This window comes from Oryzias latipes, chromosome 7 (assembly GCF_053564925.1).
Source record: "Oryzias latipes strain Hd-rR chromosome 7, Olatipes_Hd-rR_3.1".
Taxonomy (NCBI): Eukaryota; Metazoa; Chordata; class Actinopteri; order Beloniformes; family Adrianichthyidae; genus Oryzias; species Oryzias latipes.
This window is the reverse complement of record NC_136243.1, coordinates 12,610,003-12,629,130: the sequence shown is the minus strand read 5'-3', so window position 1 is coordinate 12,629,130 and position 19,128 is coordinate 12,610,003. Positions and strand designations below refer to the sequence as shown.

Here is a 19,128-nt window from a genome sequence, read left to right as displayed (position 1 = left end):
AAAACACTATTTTTTGTAGAAGTGGGTTTTAAGAACATTTTTGGAAAGACTTAGTGAATGGCCTTGTGGGTAATATGTTATGTCCTGGACTAATGTTAGGTTGGGCTTGTGAGAGGCTGTAAGCTACTGGGAGAATGTGTAAAAAGAGAACTCTCCTCAATAGGCAGGGAAGGGGGGGATTACTCCATGCATAAAGTCCCACCCATAATTCAGAGGCAAATTTCTAATGAATTGTTGCCGCTCTTCAAAAACTATGTCCTAGAAAACAATACAGGTTTTTTGATTTTGGCTAATAATGTCTGAATCCATAAAAAAACACCAGAAACTCTTTGTAAATAGATAAAAAGATGATTGGAGTGGACCTTTAGAATCAACAAGTTCACCTCAAAACTCACGGCACTGACAGTTTGGGTTAACAATGTCTATTGGTGAGCCTTATATCACCACACAGCTTGCAAGTCTTTGAACTCATTACCAGCATGTCTCCTCCCAGATTTTATGTGATTCAATGATTTTGGGCCTTAACCCTTGTGTGCTATCCTAGGCACTTTAACATTGTGAAGTCATCTAGACCCACTAGACAGTGCACTGAACCTTTTTTCTTCAATGATTTGTGATCTTCACTGGTGTCCATGGATTACATGAAATCCTCTCCACCTTTATCCACCTTTGTCATGGTAGGGAGAACACGTCAATGCTCATCTTGACCCCATAGGATAGCACAAGGGTTAATAATAGTCTGTGCTTTTGATGTGTCACAAAGTTACCAGGGCTCTGCAGGAAGCAGCCACATTGTAGAACCTCGGCTCAGAACCAAACCTGGGGAAGTTACCTACAGCTCTGTGCTTTATTTCACTGGATCTGTGAACAGCTAGGACCCAGTCTGGGCCGGCATAAAACATCTGGCTACAGCTGGGGGGATTTTTATGGTGAATGTCATACTTTTTCATTTCTACATTTAACTTCAAAATAATTTATTTTATGAAAATTGTCATAAATTGCTTGAATGTCTAATAGGAGCTCTAAAAACCCCCCAACTTGCTTAAGAAAAAATTAGTGCATTACTCAGTCTGAAGATGCTTTTGTGTACTTTTGCAAATATTACAAACACAATACTACATTTTGCTAAGTTTGTATTTTTTTTCCTTTCAAGAATATTGAAATATTATTTGGAAATAAATTTGAACTTTAATAGTTTTGGAGCAGGCTGTCACACAAAAGCAGAAAAACTTCTTCAGGCTTTTAGAAGACATGCAAGAAGAGGAAATCTCTGTGGGTTTTTTCCAACCCACAGATGATGTACCCCTCTGACTGCAACTGAGGAGTTGTGGTGTTAAGCTACACTTCCTGTTTTGCTCTTAAATCTGTTGAAATGTTTTTGTTCTTCAACCTCCTTCAAACTGGCATCAAATGTAGATGGGATTTGGCTTGATTTATTTTTCTGTTTGCATTTAAACATGAGCGTTACGGCCTGCAGGCCTAACGGAGGAAGAAGAACTGTTAAAGCAAGTTCACATGATTTAGTGGAACTCATTGCACATCGAACAACATATTCCAACGCATTGTTGACTGCATATGACAACTGGAGTGAGAGTTCCAACAAAATCAAGTCAATTCAGTTACAATTTTTTGCGAGGTACAAGGTCCATTGTCTCTGCTTCTGTTCGGAGCTGTAGTCGCAAGGTCTCTGGTGCCTGTCGTGGCGGTAACCCCCGAACCTGGTGGTGGACCCCGGAAGTTAGGGATGCCGTCAAGCTGAAGAAAGAGTCCTACCAGGCCTGGATGGCTTGTGGGACTCCGGAGGCAGCGGAAAGGTACCAGCAGTCTAGGCGAGCTGCGGCCCGGACTGTTTGCCTGGAGGCAAAGGCTCGACCCTGGGAGGAGTTCGGTGAGGCCATGGAGAAGGACTATCGGTTGGCTTCGAAGAGATTCTGGCAAACCCTCGGCGCTTCAGAAGGGGAGGGCAGTTCTCTGCAGGCACCGTTTTCAGTGCAGGTAGGGTGCTGGTGACTTCGACTGGGGACATTGTCGAGCAGTTGAAGGAATACTTCAAGGAACTCCTCAATCCCATTGACATGCCTTAATTTGAGGTCTACAATGACCCCTGAAGTTTTGTCGGCCTTTGGCCTTTGGAAGAGGCTGCCATTTTTTTTCTTCTTTTTTTGTCTTGTTTTTTAAAAAGCACCCTTAGTACCAGATACAAACGAAAAGTCGCCCTTGGGATTTTCATCGATCATTTTCTAACTTCTCAGCCGTCTTTAGGAAGCATTTGGGAAAAAGTTTTGCAATTAGAATTTGTAGATTGTGCGCGTGGCGAGCTATTCTCCAATTACTCAGAAATTTATTTATGGAATGCTGTGAAAATGTAGTGCAGGCATACATGGCTAGAACTGCACAAAGTGACATAACATTGACTACGAACACATAAAGAATGTTGGTGTCATTAGCAAAAAAAACCTCAGTTGCTAAGAAAACCCAAAAGTTGACTTTTGCAGATGTTTGCAAATGTGTACTTTTTTAATAAAATGATTTCTATAAAATGTCATTTTTCAGAGAGTTGGTTTCAATTTTCACAAGTTTTCATAATCTTAAAAATATATTCCCCACACTGCAGTTGGCACAGAGTTTACTATTGACCTCAGAGGCAAACAAAATGTTTTGGAACCAGATATGTTTCTTTCTGTGGTAACACTGGTTCATTTTTACTGTAACAGGTTTCGGACCAAGAGGGAACCTTTCTCACTGTCTTGTTAGAAATTGTTTTAAAAGAACTATAACTGCAGCTGAAAATCCCAGAGCATAATACCTGTGAATGGTTCTATTCACCTTAACTTTGGACAAAAGGGGCGACACCTAGTGGTCACTTGGTGACTCGACCTCACTCCAGATATATTTCTTTTTATTTTTTTTTATTTTTTTTTTAACTTGTCCTGTCCAACAGCTGGGCAGGCAGATGAGAGCTGAGGGCTGTGTTGGACATATTTTACTTTAACAATAGGGGTTATTAATCTTCAGACAAACCAAAGGTATGTCTGAATAAACCCCTTTTGTAATTGAGGCCAAACTTTTATTAATTTCAACCGTTTGAAAATTTTGGGTGTTGGACCGGACGGAAAAGGAAAGAAGGGAAGAAGAGAGAGGGACGTTAGAGAGAGGGGGGGTAGGGGGTGATAATGGGAGGGGAGGGGGGATAAGACCATGAAGCAGCATAAAGCAACAAGTTTACTGGTTGTTTATCATTACGGTAAGGTTCAAATGTAGTACAAAAAGGGCGGGGCCCGTCCACACACACACCCGAACGTTATCAACACACCTGCTAGCTGCAAAAATGTCCACATGTCGACATATATATGTCGATATATTTCTTTTTAAACATTCAATCTAAATGTTGGCTATTAGATTGAATGTTTAAAACGTTATTGTGATAATTTCAAAAAGCAATGACAAATGCAAATGTACAAAAACAGACATGGTAAAGGTTGAAACATGTTAAGACTGTTTTAGAACTGAGTGATGTAGCTGTCAATCACAACGTTTACGGACAAATATAATGCTTACAAAAATAAAAGTGCCAATGTTAATTATTAATAAAATTTAGAATACATAATTATATAAAAAAAACATAGTCTTTGAGTTTATTATCAAACGTTTGATAATAAGATTTTTAAGAAATGGCTGATTTCTACTCTGAACATCAATCTTGAAAGGATTATAAAGACATTTCATACCCATATTAGCTCATTTAGTACAAACAAATTCAAAAATAGTCTTGAAGATGGATTTCATAGCCACAAAAATGGTTTTATAAGTTCACATAGGTGCAAAACTTAAAATGTGGAGGCTTTTGCCAAAGCTTGGAACATAACCTATCCAGGATTCATCTACCTGCATCTAGAAAGTGGTGCAGCTTGCAGGAAAGTCAAGATTAGTGCTTCGTTTGTTTACTTTTGTTAACTTTTTTTGTCAAGGTAATTTTGGAACAAGGTTCAGTTTTTGAGATACTAAACACAGATGATGTGTTTGTGTGTTTAACCCTTGTGCTATCCTATGGGGTCCAGATGACCCCACCCTTACATTGACGTGTTCTTCCTACCATGATAAAGGTGGAAAGACTTCATGTAATCCATGGACACCAGTGAAGATCACAAATCATTGAAGAAAAAAGGTTCAGAGCACTGTCTAGTGGGTCTAGATGACCCAACTCCCAATGGTAAAGTGCCTAGGATAGCACAAGGGTTACGTTAGAAACTCGAGTGTACTAAACCAAATACATTCATATTTTTTTCTATAAAATGTCCTTCTTCAGAGAGTTGATTTAAATTTTCATGAATGTTTTCTCATTCCTAAGCTAAGCTGCTGTGCAAACCAGGGTTCTTGCCTTAGAGAACTCGGACATCAGCTGAAGATGCACAGCAAAAAACTGATGAATAAAAAAAAAAAGAACAAATTAAAAGTGTTTTAATCTTTATTCCAGTTTTGAACTTTCTAAATAAATGCTAAGAAGATGACTCTTGATTTCAGAGCACACTCTCCTGTGCTGGTTTCCACATTCTGTGCTCCTGTACTTGGTTGTGGACCCTCCCTCTGGCACGTCTCGCACTTCCAGCCGTTTCCTAACTCATCTGGATCTGGAAAAATTTAGTGAATCAAACAGTCAAGAAACATGCACTGTTACTTTCTTAAAACTCAACTTTGGCAACTTAAAAATAAAAAAAAAATGATTCAAACTCATCTAACATTTACAAAGACGGAGATTGTGGGTAACACAAATAAGATCTGATGCTTTTCCATTTCTTCAAGTTCTATGGTGTTGGGCTTAGAAAAGCTCAATGCTCTGAATTTTTGGGATGGAAGTCAAAGACAAAATCTTTCGTATGAAAATGTTGCTCCATTTCCTGCCTTAAGAATGCAAAAAGCCAAGTGGCAGTGTGGAGACAAAAACTGGTTTTATTGCTTAACTAAAGAAGACTCATATGAAGGCCTCCACAAACACCAGGATTAAGGGACTGCATGATAGACTCTTCACACTTTTTGAAATAGTTTGACCCGCACAGGAATTTGACAGGAAATCGTACCCTCACACTTTCTTTGTACCTGGTACATCTGAGACTTTCTGTTAGTCCTGACATCTGCAGAGAGACTAAGATGACTACAGTCTATCCGTGGATCCAAAACCCAAGTACAGACAGCACGTGAGTAAAGAACAAACATCTGATAATGAATGTGAACAAGACAAAGTTGATGATTGTAGTTTTCAGGAGATGCAGCGACATGTCAAAGTCTGTCTCCATCATGGGAGCAGAAGTGGAGGCGTTACCTGGACAACGGACAGGAGACACAACAGGGTTGCTATTTTCAAGAATGGACAAAGCAGATGGTACTTCCTGAAGAGGCCTAACATTTGCAGCAAGGTGTTGGACATCTTCTACACATCTGTTACGGAGAATGCGATCACACCTGCAGTCACTCGTTGGGGCGGCAGCATCATTTGAAGCGGCGTTTGCTTCCCAACTGTCCTAACAGGTGGCCTGATGTATCTGTGCAGGTGTACAGGCAGGAGTGGAAATAATAAAAATAAAACAGTGGTTCTGTAATGTGTCATTCAGCTTCTGTGCAGGAATGTAACCTTTGTTTATGTTGCTTAGCAACAGCCAAGACAAATTAGAAAGGTTTCAAATGATTTGTATTGGGATAAATAGCATAAACAGGTCCAACATCATCCCCTTTGTATCGCTGAGTGGAAAGTGTTTGTAGATTTGTTGCATGAGGTCCAAAATCACAGGAGAATGCTGTAGTAACACTCGTATCATTAAGCTGTCGCCACGGCGATTCAACAGAGCTCCCACTTCACCTCACATTACTATTCAAAATAACACGCCTGGCAGTTAAGTCTTCCAAAAGTTCACCTGATGGAAATGTTCACCACAATGACAGTTGATGCTCCAGCTAATCCATGAGGTGGGAATCTGCCAGCTTCACAGCAAAGGTTCTACAGGAAGCCAGTTGTGCCATTTTTAGGAAGCTTCAACTCTCTGGCTAATGAGGTTTTCTGCTGAACAACTGATGACTTTGAATTAGCTGAATGTTATTGACAGTAAGACGTTTTTCGTTTTGGTCTGAGAGAAGAACTTTTCCTGGAGTATGTTCTGAGTGGCTGGGATAGGCTCCAGCAGCCCCCAAAGGGACAAAATGGGTTTAGAAGATGAATGAATCACTGAATGAATGATGTGTGGAAGAAAGTGTGATAATTTTCTAAGAACAATTCTAAGCATTTTATATTAAATCCAAAAGTCCTCCTTGTCTGTCCCTTTACTGCAAAGTTTGAATGACGCTGAAGTTGGCTTCCTATTCACAGCTTCTGATTCGCACCTAGACCACCTAGGATTGGATTGGGTCCTGTGTAACCCTTGTGCTATCCTAGGCACTTTAACGTTGGGAGTTGGGTCATCTAGACCCACTAGACAGTGTGTTGAACCTTTTTTCTTCAATGATTTGTGATCTTCACTGGTGTCCATGGATTACATGAAATCTTTCCACCTTTATCCACCGTTGTCATGGTAGGGAGAACACGTCAATGTAAGGGTGGGGTCATCTAAGATAGCACAAGGGTTAAAAACCACAGGACCTGGACTGCTCAAACCGGGATTAAATTATGGTTTAGATAGCAAAGAATACATTAAACACAGTTTCTGATTTTATGTCCTTTATACCAAAAAACAACAACAAATAATCATTTGTTTAAAAACTACCATAATGTTTGTCTAAAGTGATTTGTAAATTATCAAATGTATTTCAGGCTAAGCATTTTCGCTTTTAAACCCTCTCTGCATTAGGGTTTTCTGATTTTTCTGTTCTGGTTCAGTGACACTTTGCCCACTTTTGACCTCCTCAGCCGCATGGAGCTTCTGGCATCTGGAAATGCAATTTAGAAATATTGGAAAGCATCGGAGCAGCTGATTTAATTGGCTTTTGATTTTTGTGTAGCTAATAGAGAGAAACAAGAGGGAAAGTGCTGAGAAATATTTATAGAGAGGGGGAGAAGGAGAAGATGGGGGTTTGGTAGGGGTGTGTGGTTTTTTTTATTTTATTGGTTGTAGGTTAATTCAATTTCCAGACGGATGTTGGGATTGGAGCCTTCCCACAAGCATGCACGCTCTCTCTCAGACACACCAACACGCTCTGCATGTCTACAAAGCGATGCTCACACTCACATGAATTGTTATGGAAACCTCTAGAAAAAAACAGATGGTTGGAGCCGAGTGATCACAAACCCACGCTGGGTTTTAAACATTAAGGGGCTTTGGCATTCTGTCTGCAGCGGGCAGATTGGAGGTGGTGGTGTCGGGGGAGCGTCTGCTGCACCCTCATCCTCCATCAGATGCTGCCGTTCCAGTTCATGACGCTGATCTGTTAAAAAGGAGACCTGAATGGTTATCTGTGAGGGGCTTGGAGTGGGTGGGTGCTGATGAGGCTCTGAATGAGGATGGGAAGTGGGGGGTGGGGGTGTGTGTGTGGACCCAGTGTCCCCGCCCCCACCTCCTTCTCTCAAACTCCTGCATCCACGCAGGGAGCAGCAACAGGAGGAGGAGGAGGATAAATGAAACAGTTTGTGCAACCACATGTTGCTGGGCTTGTTGGAAGCGCCGCAGCTCTCTGCTCCTGTCTGAGGATTGTGCGCCTGGCTGCTCTGCATGTGTAGCTCCTGCCACTCTCCTATCCACCTCCCCCCCCACGCACTATAATCCACAGAGAGCGAACCAAAAAGAAAGAAGAGCAAACAGAGGTTTGGAGGAGGAGGAGGAGGATTTCTCTCATGACAAGTGGATTTCGGACGGAGAGACAGACTTGCTGCAGTTAACACAAATGAAAGGTAAGACAGGTGAATTTCAATCATGTCTGATGGGAGCATCACACCCCTGTCCAGAAAAGGTCATGGATCGGGGGCGTGTGATTTTGATCAAAAGTGCCAGCTTTACAGAGACTGCCTCAACAGGTGGTTGCACAGCAGACGAGATGTGCTGTCTGCTTTGGCATCGACGAGCGCAGAGAACTGTGGCAAACCTCCGAGCTGACTCTAAAACGCTCCTCTGGCAAACCCACAGGGGTGGCACGGTGACTCATGTGGCTAAGACATGGCAGAGCAGCCCCCTGGGACTGCCACTTTTAACCCTTGTTACGAAGCTCCAACTTCTACACATGGCTTACTTATTTTGCTTTGTAGGATACATTTTCATTTTTCTGTTGCTTTATTGAAGCAGGGTCACAGTGGGGATTTCTGAAATCCTTCTGTGCTTGATGTATTGATTTTTTTGCCCACCTGTAAGGGAGCATTGCTCCTCAAAAAGAACAAACTGATGTGTTCCTGTCTCCTTCACAGTTCCTGATTGGTTGGACACACGATGGCACTGTTGAGGTAGACAAGAAATGGGTCTGCAGTTGAGTCTAATTGAACCTTTTTCAACAATAAAACAGACAAGAGGAATAAAAACCCCAACAACCTTTAAGCCAAGTCTGCCCACTGTACCTCCTGAACTAATCTGTAATTCATTTTTAACGATCGCTGTAGAATTTCTTCCTTAAATCAGATACTAATTAGTAATAGGTGGCTATTTTTAATTTGATTTTTCTAAGGAAAAAAAAAGACGACCTTCTGTTTCAGGTGAGATTTTTTTTTTTTTTAAATCAAAGACATGCATGCTTTACAGATGATCCTGGACAGCAAACAGATGAGCAGGTAAGCAGGGCAGCAGAGCTATCTCTATGGATATTGCTTTCGTCATAACACTTCCCATCAAGCCTGTGCTGGGGCTCTGGTCATGCAGCAGAGGCAGACACATGACGGCACTTAACCAGAAATGCAGCAGAGGGCATCAAGAAGTAAATACAACGTTTGATAGTTTAAATGTGGATAATTATAAACAATAGATTAATCTTTACTCATTTGCGATGTGTCTTAAATTATTTTGTGGAAACGTTTTCATCCTCTGTTGATTTGTTGTTTAATTATTAAAGAGATCCTTGGAGGAAATGATCAAGGTGTCTTAGTGTGGTCAGAACAGCAACTGTTTTTCCTTTGGTGGTGATTCATTGGCCCCAGAATTCATTCTTGAAGAACAGCTATTGAAGCTCACATCACCTCTGCTTCTGGTTTTGATTCTGGTGTGCAAGTTTACTCTAGTATGGTTCACCTGTGAGCAAAGAGTGTCTTCATTAAGGCTGTTAGATGTTGGCTGTAACCCTTGTGCTATCTTAGATGACCCCACCCTTACATTGACGTGTTCTCCCTACCATGACAAAGGTGGATAAAGGTGAAAAGATTTCATGTAATCCATGGACACCAGTGAAGATCACAAATCATTGAAGAAAAAAGGTTCAGAGCACTGTCTAGTGGGTCTAGATGACCCAACTCCCAATGGTAAAGTGCCTAGGATAGCACACAAGGGTTAGTGCAAAAAGTAGCTGGATCCTGGCCAGTTCACCAGTGAAAGACCCACTCCAAAGAAAATGGTGTTTTTGTTGTTTTTAACATGTTCTTGTGGCATTTTCTCATGATGGAGGACATATATAAAAGAATTAAAGATTAAAATTATGTTTCTGAGGATTCAAACACGGATGAATCAAAAGCGTTTTAAAAAGCTCTGTTTTGTGACACAGCAAGTGGAATGGGCGGGCCAAAGTTTCCCCGTTCCACTCCATTCTGATGCCTCCACTTGCAGACAAATAGATCCGTGTACGTCTTTGTTTTCCTCGTCTGAGCTGGTATCTAGAGCTGGTATCTGGATCAAAACTGTACAGCTGGATAGTTCCAATATTGCTCACAATTGTTATTGCATCGCTAATGTTAGGTTGAGGTTGTAAGTGGCTGTAAGTTAAAGGCAGAGAGTGTAAACAAAGGGATGATGGAATATCAGCTGAGGCTTACTTCCACACTAACAAACTCCTGCTGCTCTTTGCAACCTATTTTCTAGAAAACGACACAGGTTTTTTTTTTTATGTTGGCTAAAAACGGCATTATTATAACTGAAAGACCACTGGGAACGCTTTTACAACACATCAAAAGATGATTAAACTAAAACCAAACAACTATTGTTGATTGCAAAGAGATATGAGATTAGTAGGCCAAAAGATTCCAAAGATGTTGCCAGTATGATTACTATATATATTTTCATGTTTTTGTTGAATGTCAGAGATCTCAAATAGGTGTTCTCCAAAGAATAAATAGCATTTTTATTTTGCTCTTATCAGACTTTTTTTTGTCCTAACTGTCGCTGTAAATCGTTTTTTTTTTTAATAAAAACATTGGATACAAGGTTCATGTAAACTCTGGTTCTGATTCTGTTGTGCAAAAGATCTCTGGTGTGGTTCACTGGCAAACATAGAACAAGTAGCAACACTTTGACCTCCTTGTTGGAAGCTGGCTTCACAGTAAAACTGATTGGAGCCAGGTCAGTTGATTTGAAATAATATGTAGCATCTTTTCCTTATATCCCTGAGGGTTATATAGAATGAGAACAATTGAAATTATTGCATTAGTTTAACAACAATAATGGACGTACTTGTGACTAGTTTCATGCCATTTTTCCCCTCCGTGGTCAATATTTGTTTCAACTGTTTTGGGATTGACTTTAACATTTGATTTTGTAATAGAAAAAAAGCCTCTGCTCTAGCGAGGGAGCTGGCTGATCCTCTGTGGACCGAGTCTTAGCAGCCTCTCTCATGTTATCGTCTTTTTTCCTGTTCTTGGCAGCTTTCTGTGAACACCTGTTGTGTCATTTTGATGTCTAAGTTTTATAAGCATTGCAGGATCCACAAGAGCTGTGCACACTTTTGTATTCAGTCTAGGTGGTGCAAATACATTTGTTCTTCTGATTGTGAATTGTTCTTTCAGTCAGTAAATGGTGTTGGGCTCTTTCGGGCTTTATACTGCAACCAGCACATTGATGTATGCACTGTGGATTTTGCTATGAAATAATAGTCAACTAAATGCAATTTTCTCAGAGGAAAATATGAACTTAAGGTGGTGTTTGAGGTATTTTGAGAATTTTTTGTGTAATAGGACACTTTTTAATGCTACAGCACAAAGGCAGACCAGCTAAAAAAAAACAAAATACTTTATTGATCCCACAATGGGGAAATTCTTCTCTGCATTTTTACCCATCCCCTGGGGAAGTGGTGAGCTGCAGCCTAACCGCTCTTGGGAGGCAGTAGCGTTAAGGGCCTTGCCTAAGGGCCCTCACTGGGTGATGTTCATTGCTTGCCATTGATATGGTAATTGACCCAGTACCATTGTTTATCCCCCTCCGGGAATCAAACCCTGGATTCCTGCATTGTAGCCTCTCACCTTAAAAACCGAGCTACCCAGCCGCTAATTCAAGATACATTTGTTTAACAAAATACAGAAAAACACATGTTTTGTGCCGGTCATCTGAGAGCAATAAAGCAGTGTTTGTTTCCCTATATTTAAAAGAAATATGTGACTAACTTTTCTCTTAATGACTTTTAAAATTTATGAAAAAGTATCATCAAACTCCACTTTTTGCATTAAAAATTAATCTTCATGCAGTTTTAGATTTCAAAAAATGTACATTTTTAAATGTATTTATTTGATCTTGAACTTCTGAACAACAGCGTTACTATTTGTTGTCAATGTAAATGCGAATAACTTTGATTTTATACATTTAATCTTTCTTCAGTTTGCAAAATTAGTCCAGCAAAAACTCCTTAAGGCAGTTTGATAGAATATTGATAAACTGGTGAAGATCCTGAATCTGCTAGCGATCATGCTGTTGTTTGTGCATGCCTCTTCCATAAAAGGTAACACACTGACCATATGGCTGCACCTGAAACACATCCATACTTTAGTCGGCTCTTCAGTTCCTTTCCTTTTGGCCTTTAAAATAGCAAGGAACCACTTCTTTGATCACAAAGAGATCCCAACAAGTCAAATTTTAAAGTAATTTTAAAAATATTGCGTTTTCTTAGATTTTTCCTTTTTAGGAATTAGTCAGTCAGTCAGTCAGTCAGTCAGTCAGTCAGTCAGTCAGTCAGTCAGTCAGTCAGTCAGTCAGTCAGTCAGTCAGTCAGTCAGTCAGTCAGTCAGTCAGTCAGTCAGTGATGGACTTAGCAGGTGAACAATATCATGGGGCCCTCTGCAGCAGTTGTATTATTGAGAAGAATTATGGTTACATTTTTTTTTATCCTTCTTGACTATTCTATTTTAGTCAGCATCAATGTTAAGAATCCAAATGTTTTAATAAGCTTTTAAATGAAATCACATCACTGAAATCCCATTTAAATGTTGAAATTGTTAACTCTGTTGCTGTTCATGGAATAGTCCATCACTGCAGAAGGACAGGAGAAGATAAAACACTTATGCAATTTCAGTGATTTGTTTTTTTTATGACATAGTTAAATAATAATGGGTGTGGAAATTATTTCAGACATTTTTGAAGTGTTCAACTTGGGGCATCCTAGGTGTTGGGGCCCCAGGCAATTCCCTACTGCCTAATCCGCCTGCCCCTCCATGCGCTGTTTCCTGACAGAATAAAGTCACGATGAAAATGTTTTCAAACTTTGCTGTCACTTCTTGTGTAAGGTGAAGAAAATATTGATTTGTCAATCATTTGTAAACCTTTTTTAACATAAAATCTTAATAGAACAGTCTTTTAATTTGCTGCCAGTTCACGCAAGTTATTTTGCTGCTTTTTTGCATAAAATTACTAATATATTGCAAAACAGTTTTAAAATACAGAATATTTCTTTGAAATGTTTGTTTGCCTGCATTGCATTTTACCTGCTTCACAATGTAGTTTCATTTATTTAGTCAAACCACTGAACTCTTTGTGTTTTTGGTGCTGTTAGTTCACAGTCAAAGAAACATTTGTTGACAGAATCACAACCTAATTAGACGGATCACTTCGCAGAAGATGGATCAAACGCAGCACAGACACAACAGGGATTCATTTATCTAATGTAAAAAACAGCTCCAGGTGATGTGGAATATTTGGGGAAAGACTGTTTTGCACTTGACTTTACTTTGTTTCTCTTTTTGCCAAAGTATTTATTTCCTTTTACTTGATTGCAGTGAAAAACAATGCAGTTTTGTTGCGCATGTTTCAAAGGAAGTGATGTGAAATCACTTAAAAGGTACTGATGCAAACTTTTGTCTGTCATAGCAGCATCTTAAAGCCATCACTATGACCGGACTCATCAACAAGGAGACCCGATGCGCTCTGCCGCTCAGTGTTTCTGACATCACTTCCTGTGTCAGGGGTTACACTTTGGCTCTGACCGCCTCCATGACCTATGAAAACATTGAGGATCATGCCATTGAGGGTGAGAGAAGTATCTTCAAAGCAGTCCTTAAAACCTCACATCCTTTCTTCCTATATTCTGATCTTATCTGCAACTATTTACCTAAATATGGTTGTTGAGAACAATTTTGTTGGACTGTGATGTACATTGATGAGAAAGTTTCCTTGTTTGTTTGTCTGCTGTTCACTCTGTGTTTTCCTCTCTTCTTGTGGCTTTAGGGATCTTCATATACCCCCTGGAGGAAAATTCCATTGTCGTAGGCTTTGAGGCTATGATATCGCATCAAATTATTACACTGCAAGTGAAAAGCAAAATAAAAATACACGACTGTTATCCGGACAGCTGCAACACAAGCAACGGAGCCCCACAAAGTGGGAGTGGTAAGAATAACAGAGCTCTGATTTGAATCTAGAATAAGAAATGAAAGTGCTTTATCTGAATTTCTTTATTGCAATACTTCCTTTAAATCGTATGCCACTTGTTGCCATGGAACACTGAACGGGCTCCTAGCAACAATGCTTTTTTTTAGTGGTGTCACATTTGTAAATACTTGGTCTCAATAATGAGGCAAATAGCAAAGTTGTGCGTGAGTGAGTTCAATCCCTAAGAGTTATTATTATCATTGATGGTATGCCATCCCATATCATCACACTCCCTCAACCAAACCAATGTCCCTCTTTCTATAGAGCAATTTACATACAGTAGTAATGTCTTCCACATTGATATAACTGACAGGTATTATCTGCTGGATTTAGCATATCTCTTTGTGTATACTGTACTGTACTGGTTTCATTTCACTTGTTGTCAAAACCAAGCAAGACAAGTTAGAAAAGGAACTCCTGTTGGGCCTCACAGATTTGGTGCATTCTGTCTGTCCTAAACCCTGACAGTAAATCTGCTTTTGGTTTGTTGACATGTTGGGTAATCCCTCAATTTAAAGGCCTGTCTTTGACTTTCTCATTTTTTTAGAAAGCCTTTCAATTTGGAGATTATTTACTGCTCATTAATCTAAACTATACATCAAATTGTTTTTTTTTTCAAACACAAGCTTGGCAAACACAGATTTTATTCAAATAGGTGTTGTGGTGCAGAGGTAAAACAGTTACTTCTGATCACAAGGTCACAGGTTCAGTTCCCTTGCCTGCCCATGTGTTGAAGTGTATTTGGGCAAATCACTGGCACTCTTGGTACATGGAACATGTTGCTCCTGGTAGCTACAGGTTGGCACCTTGTATGGCAGCAGAGACCACATGCATGTATTTCCCAAATTCATCAAAGAAGCCAGACCAATTCTTGGAGAAGACACCTTCAGCAGAAGGATTCATGCGCACAGCTGTCGGAACTCACTATTCAGTCATGCAACTTTCAGACTTTTTGAACACAGTTAGTGTCTGTAGATGTTTTCCCAATTCTACAATAGACTAAGAAGGTAAGACAATATGTCTAAATTGTTTTAATATCTATTATGATTTACTTAAAATGTTCAACTTATTTTCTCTTAGCCCTCAAACCTGATTTTGTAGAATTTTCTGTATTGTTGGCAATCTGGAAATATTTCAAGCAACCTCATTTTCCTCCAGTGTGTCCAATTTGTGTCAGATTAACACAGCATGTAAGTTCAAATGTGAGATGGATAATTTGGTTTGGGTAATAAATAGTTATTTTCACACCAAATATAAACACTACATGCCGAATAACGTGAGATTTCATTGCTTTTCCCCTGAAAGGTTTTGCAAATGAAGCACAGCTGAAGAGTTTGTGTGTTTTGCTATTTTTAGTCCTATCTGCAAGAGTGTCCTAAAGATCTCAACTAAATGAGCTGTTAAGGTGCTCCCAGTTTACACAAGATTCTGTAAAAGTATTGATAAAAACAGAAAAATAAAAAGTTGTTACTTTTTTGTGCCTTTTTCTGACAATAGAAATAATAAAGAGTGATAAAAATCAAAAGTCTGAACTTTTTGCTCTTTGGCTGTCCTATCTGTTGGAACAGGACACATAGTGATGGATGAGGATTTTGAGAGGACAGTGCTAGTGGTTAACCTTGGCATCATCCCTCCGCTGGAGACGGTTCACATCCTAGTCAGCACTTCGTCGGAGCTCTCCACCCTGCCGAGTGGGGGGATCATGGTGTCCACCCCACCTGTTTGCACACCTCGGGTACAGAGGACCATCAATGAGGAGCAGGGCCTATCTCCAAACTTCTCCAGACTGTAAGAAAGAACACAAACAGATATACACATTTACTTCCAAATTCAGATTTCCTAAAATCACATCAAGCACTGCAGAAGTGAAATAAATACCAGAGTAACACAAACTTTTTTTTTAGGAGAGACAGACACACGGGTGCCTCAAACCTTCAAGACCAAAACCCTAATGGCCCCCAAATGTGGTTAACCTCACTCCTGGAGGACGAGACCATTAACTCCATGGATTATGAATTCAACTTCCAGATGGAGATACGGGCCCCTTACCTCCTTGCAGGTCTGGAATTTAATTTTTTGTTTAGGAGATGATGATTTACTTTTATCAATTAGAACGTGTTCTTTTAATACTTTTAAGTTGACTTTATATACATTTATATATTTTTTAAAGATTTGGAATGGAAATGTGTTAAAGTGATGTACCTCTTTAACTTAGGCGCTAGACTGCCTCCGTTATTAGCTTGAATTAAAGATTTAAATAAAATCTCATTAACTTATGTAATAAAATAAATGATAATAACCCTGAATTTTGGTAAAAACAGTAACTGCAACTAAAAAGTATTTTTTAGGGGAACTTAAATAGGCCTCTTAGTGACTACTGTAAATCATGTCCAGCTGGCTGAATATACAGAGCTTTAAAGATGACAATGCACAAAACCTAAAACTAATTTGTCATTTTTGCATAATCACCTGTAAAAATACACCAGTCTAAAGAATCCAAACTGTCCAACATGGGAAGGACTATAAAGCTTTCAGTGGATTTAAGGGAGAAGACTGTAGACCTGCACAAGACTACAAAACAATCAACAAGGAGATGGGGATTGAGCCGACACTTCTTGGTGCAATTGTGCCAAAACACAAGAACTATAACATGACCACCAATCCACCTGCTGTAGTTATGGGGCTCCAAACACGATCTCACCTGGTGGGGTTTCCACGATCATGAGAACAGTGAGAAATCGGTCTAAAACAACACGGTAGGAGTTTTGTGATTATCTCAAAGCAGCTGGAACCACAGTCACCAGAAAGCCAGTGGTGTCATTTTACGCCACAATGGTTTAACATCTTGCAGAGCTCATTGACGTTTGTCAATGAACACCTTCATGATTTAGAGAGTGATTGGTACAAGGTGCTGTGGTCATTTCAGACCAAAACTGAGCTCTTTGGCATCAACTTGCCTATGACCACAAGAACACCATCCCCACTGTCAAGCATGGAGGTGAAAACTTTATGCTTTGGGGGTCTTTTCCTACACAGGACTACTTCACCATTGATGGGAGAATGGACAGAGTCATGTTCCATCAAACCCTTATTGAGAACCTCCTTCCCTCCACCATGAGGCTTAAAATGGGTCATGGATGGATCATCCAGTAGGATAATGACCCATGCAGCCAAAGCAACCAAGAAATGGCTGAAGAAGAAGCATATCAAGGTCATAAAGTGGCTCAGCCAGTTTATGGACCTCATTCCTCCTGATATGGGCAGGGCTCATCAAGTACAAAAAAAACTATGTGACCTTTGTGCTGCTTTTTGTCACAAAACACTAAGTCTTTCCAGCAAGAGGTTCAAATACTAATTTCCTACAATGGAATGCAAATACATTTCTATAAATACCTTAAAGTCAATATCTTGATCTTCCTTGTAATTTGGAATCTCTCACTGTATAAATGAACATACCATTAGGAGGATCAGCAAGGGATCAGATACTTCTTTTAGTAGTATTGGTTTCTTATTGAGTCTTAATGATGTGGCTGCTGCTCTGTGCAGGTGTGGAGAGTCCGTCTCATGCCATTCGGGCAGATGCAGACCCTCTGGCCCGCTCTGCCACCAGCATCGTCGTCACTCTGGCTGACAAGTACACTTACGACTGCCCCGTTCAAATCCTCATCTACCCCAGTGGTAAGTCCACAAAATTCACCTTGCTCCATAGAACATTTTCAAACCGAAGCTTCCATATCACACATGCATCTCATTCAATACATGGATTGTTATCAGGTCAGTGGAGGGGGACTCACTGCTTCATGCTCTTGATATGAGTATCTCATTAGATCCTCTGTTATCCATGTGTGACAAGCAGGCAGAGCCGACCTCTTTGAATGAAAAAGACTGTCTTCCTTTAATGTGGTTTTCCGTTTTGTAATGCTGCTGTGTCCAACTGAACGTGGGGGCTGGTTTTCTCCCAGAGGGAGGATTGAGCCCTGATCGCACTGATCCCGATGACTTCTTATGAAGGATTTGAACACAGACTGACCTGCAGCCAGAGGAGGGCAATTTAATTCAACCCAGACTATTGCTTTATTCCAGGCGCAACACGGACGCCGAGCTTGAGCAGTCAGATAAAGGTCTAAAGTCAGAGCTCTGCTGTTATTGGAGAACAGTCTGAGCAAAAAAAAAAAAAGATTGAATTTTAACTTTTATTTCCTCCGTCAAAAATATTTTTCAAAAGAAACCCAAGACACGCAGTTGTGAGAAAATACATTGACACTTTCTACGATGCTTAACAATCGGGATATTACAACTGTCATCTGAAATAGAAATAAAACATGATCATTAGCAAGTGTATCTATAAAATATGACGTCTGATTGGTTTTCTGGTCTTAAGCCTCCATGATTGTATCAGCAGGATGCCAAGAGAGAAATAGGTCAGCATAAGTATCTACAGAAACATTTAATTCTGCTCATCCAAGCCATTTTTAAAACAAAATATCTCTAATTTTTTAATGAAAATAAACATTTACCAGCAAGTTCAGTTCAAGGTCAGACAGACTATGTAAAGAAAATGCAGAAAATCTGTCTCAAAATGTACATATCAGGTGTTAGCATTTAGCATGAGAGGCCTCTGAGTTAATCATAGACCAAGAATAGAACAGCAGGACAGTTTATACAGCTGTAGATTCTTACAGAACAATGTCTTGTAGATGGAAAATACATTATTTGGTCCTTTCTTTTTGTTATGTGTGTGTTGAAAAGCGAAGCATCCGAAGCAACACTTCTCAGCACAAACGTCTGTATTTACTGTGACGCATGTGGGAGAGGGATGATGGTTTGGGCTCGATTTTAAAAAGTTGTAAAGCAGGACAATAATTAAGCTGCATGCTTATACATGCAGGAATTGTGTTTAAAAAAGAGGAACGAAATGTTTTGCAATAGTCAAAAGAAATTGTAGACTTTAATTCATTTAAAAGTTTTAAATTTTATAAGATTTTTAATGAGTGATTTAGAAGTTTTTGGAAATAAACTTTTACCACACGACTTTTTTTTTTTTTTTAAAGATTAATGTCAACACCAGCTGGACCTGCCGTTCAGATTTTTGGCAGCATCTCCGCATATATATATATATATATATATATATATATATATATATATATATATATATATATATATATATATATATATATATATATATTAACCATGTGTAAAATATTAACCATTTTTACACATTTTTCATTAAAATTAAATACATTCAGAGCCACAGAAACACACAATTACAAGTGAGTTGTGTATTCACACACACTGCGAAATGTGGTTCTTCTGAAAGATTTATCTTCAAATTAAAATATTTTTATCTAAAAAAAAATGTAACCTCGGAGTCCATGCATAAGGATGAAGCTCT

The 19,128-nt window shown here is 39.5% G+C and overlaps 1 protein-coding gene and 1 long non-coding RNA gene across 5 annotated transcripts in view; one reads left to right on the top strand and one right to left on the bottom strand.

Moving 5' to 3' along the window:
* Window positions 1-5,191: 5,191 nt before the first annotated feature.
* LOC144993904 (uncharacterized) lies at window positions 5,192-6,042 on the bottom strand. Its single transcript, XR_013657200.1, has 3 exons — window positions 5,907-6,042; window positions 5,458-5,537; window positions 5,192-5,317 (listed from the first exon to the last, which is right to left on the bottom strand). It is a non-coding gene; the product is annotated as an uncharacterized LOC144993904 (long non-coding RNA).
* Window positions 5,874-19,128, top strand: part of vwa5b1 (von Willebrand factor A domain containing 5B1) — a 53,199-nt gene continuing 39,944 nt past the window's right edge. For 2 of the 4 annotated variants that reach the window (XM_078949819.1, XM_078949820.1), the window contains exons 1-6: window positions 5,874-5,958; window positions 13,179-13,335; window positions 13,533-13,694; window positions 15,305-15,524; window positions 15,641-15,795; window positions 17,283-17,414. In XM_078949819.1, coding sequence (XP_078805945.1) covers window positions 5,938-5,958; window positions 13,179-13,335; window positions 13,533-13,694; window positions 15,305-15,524; window positions 15,641-15,795; window positions 17,283-17,414 — 847 coding nt within the window. In that variant the 5' untranslated portion in view covers window positions 5,874-5,937. Of the gene's footprint in view, window positions 5,959-7,557; window positions 7,871-13,175; window positions 13,336-13,532; window positions 13,695-15,304; window positions 15,525-15,640; window positions 15,796-17,282; window positions 17,415-19,128 lie in introns of those variants that run through there. The other 2 variants (XM_023956869.2, XM_023956870.2) reach the window with 2 other exon arrangements.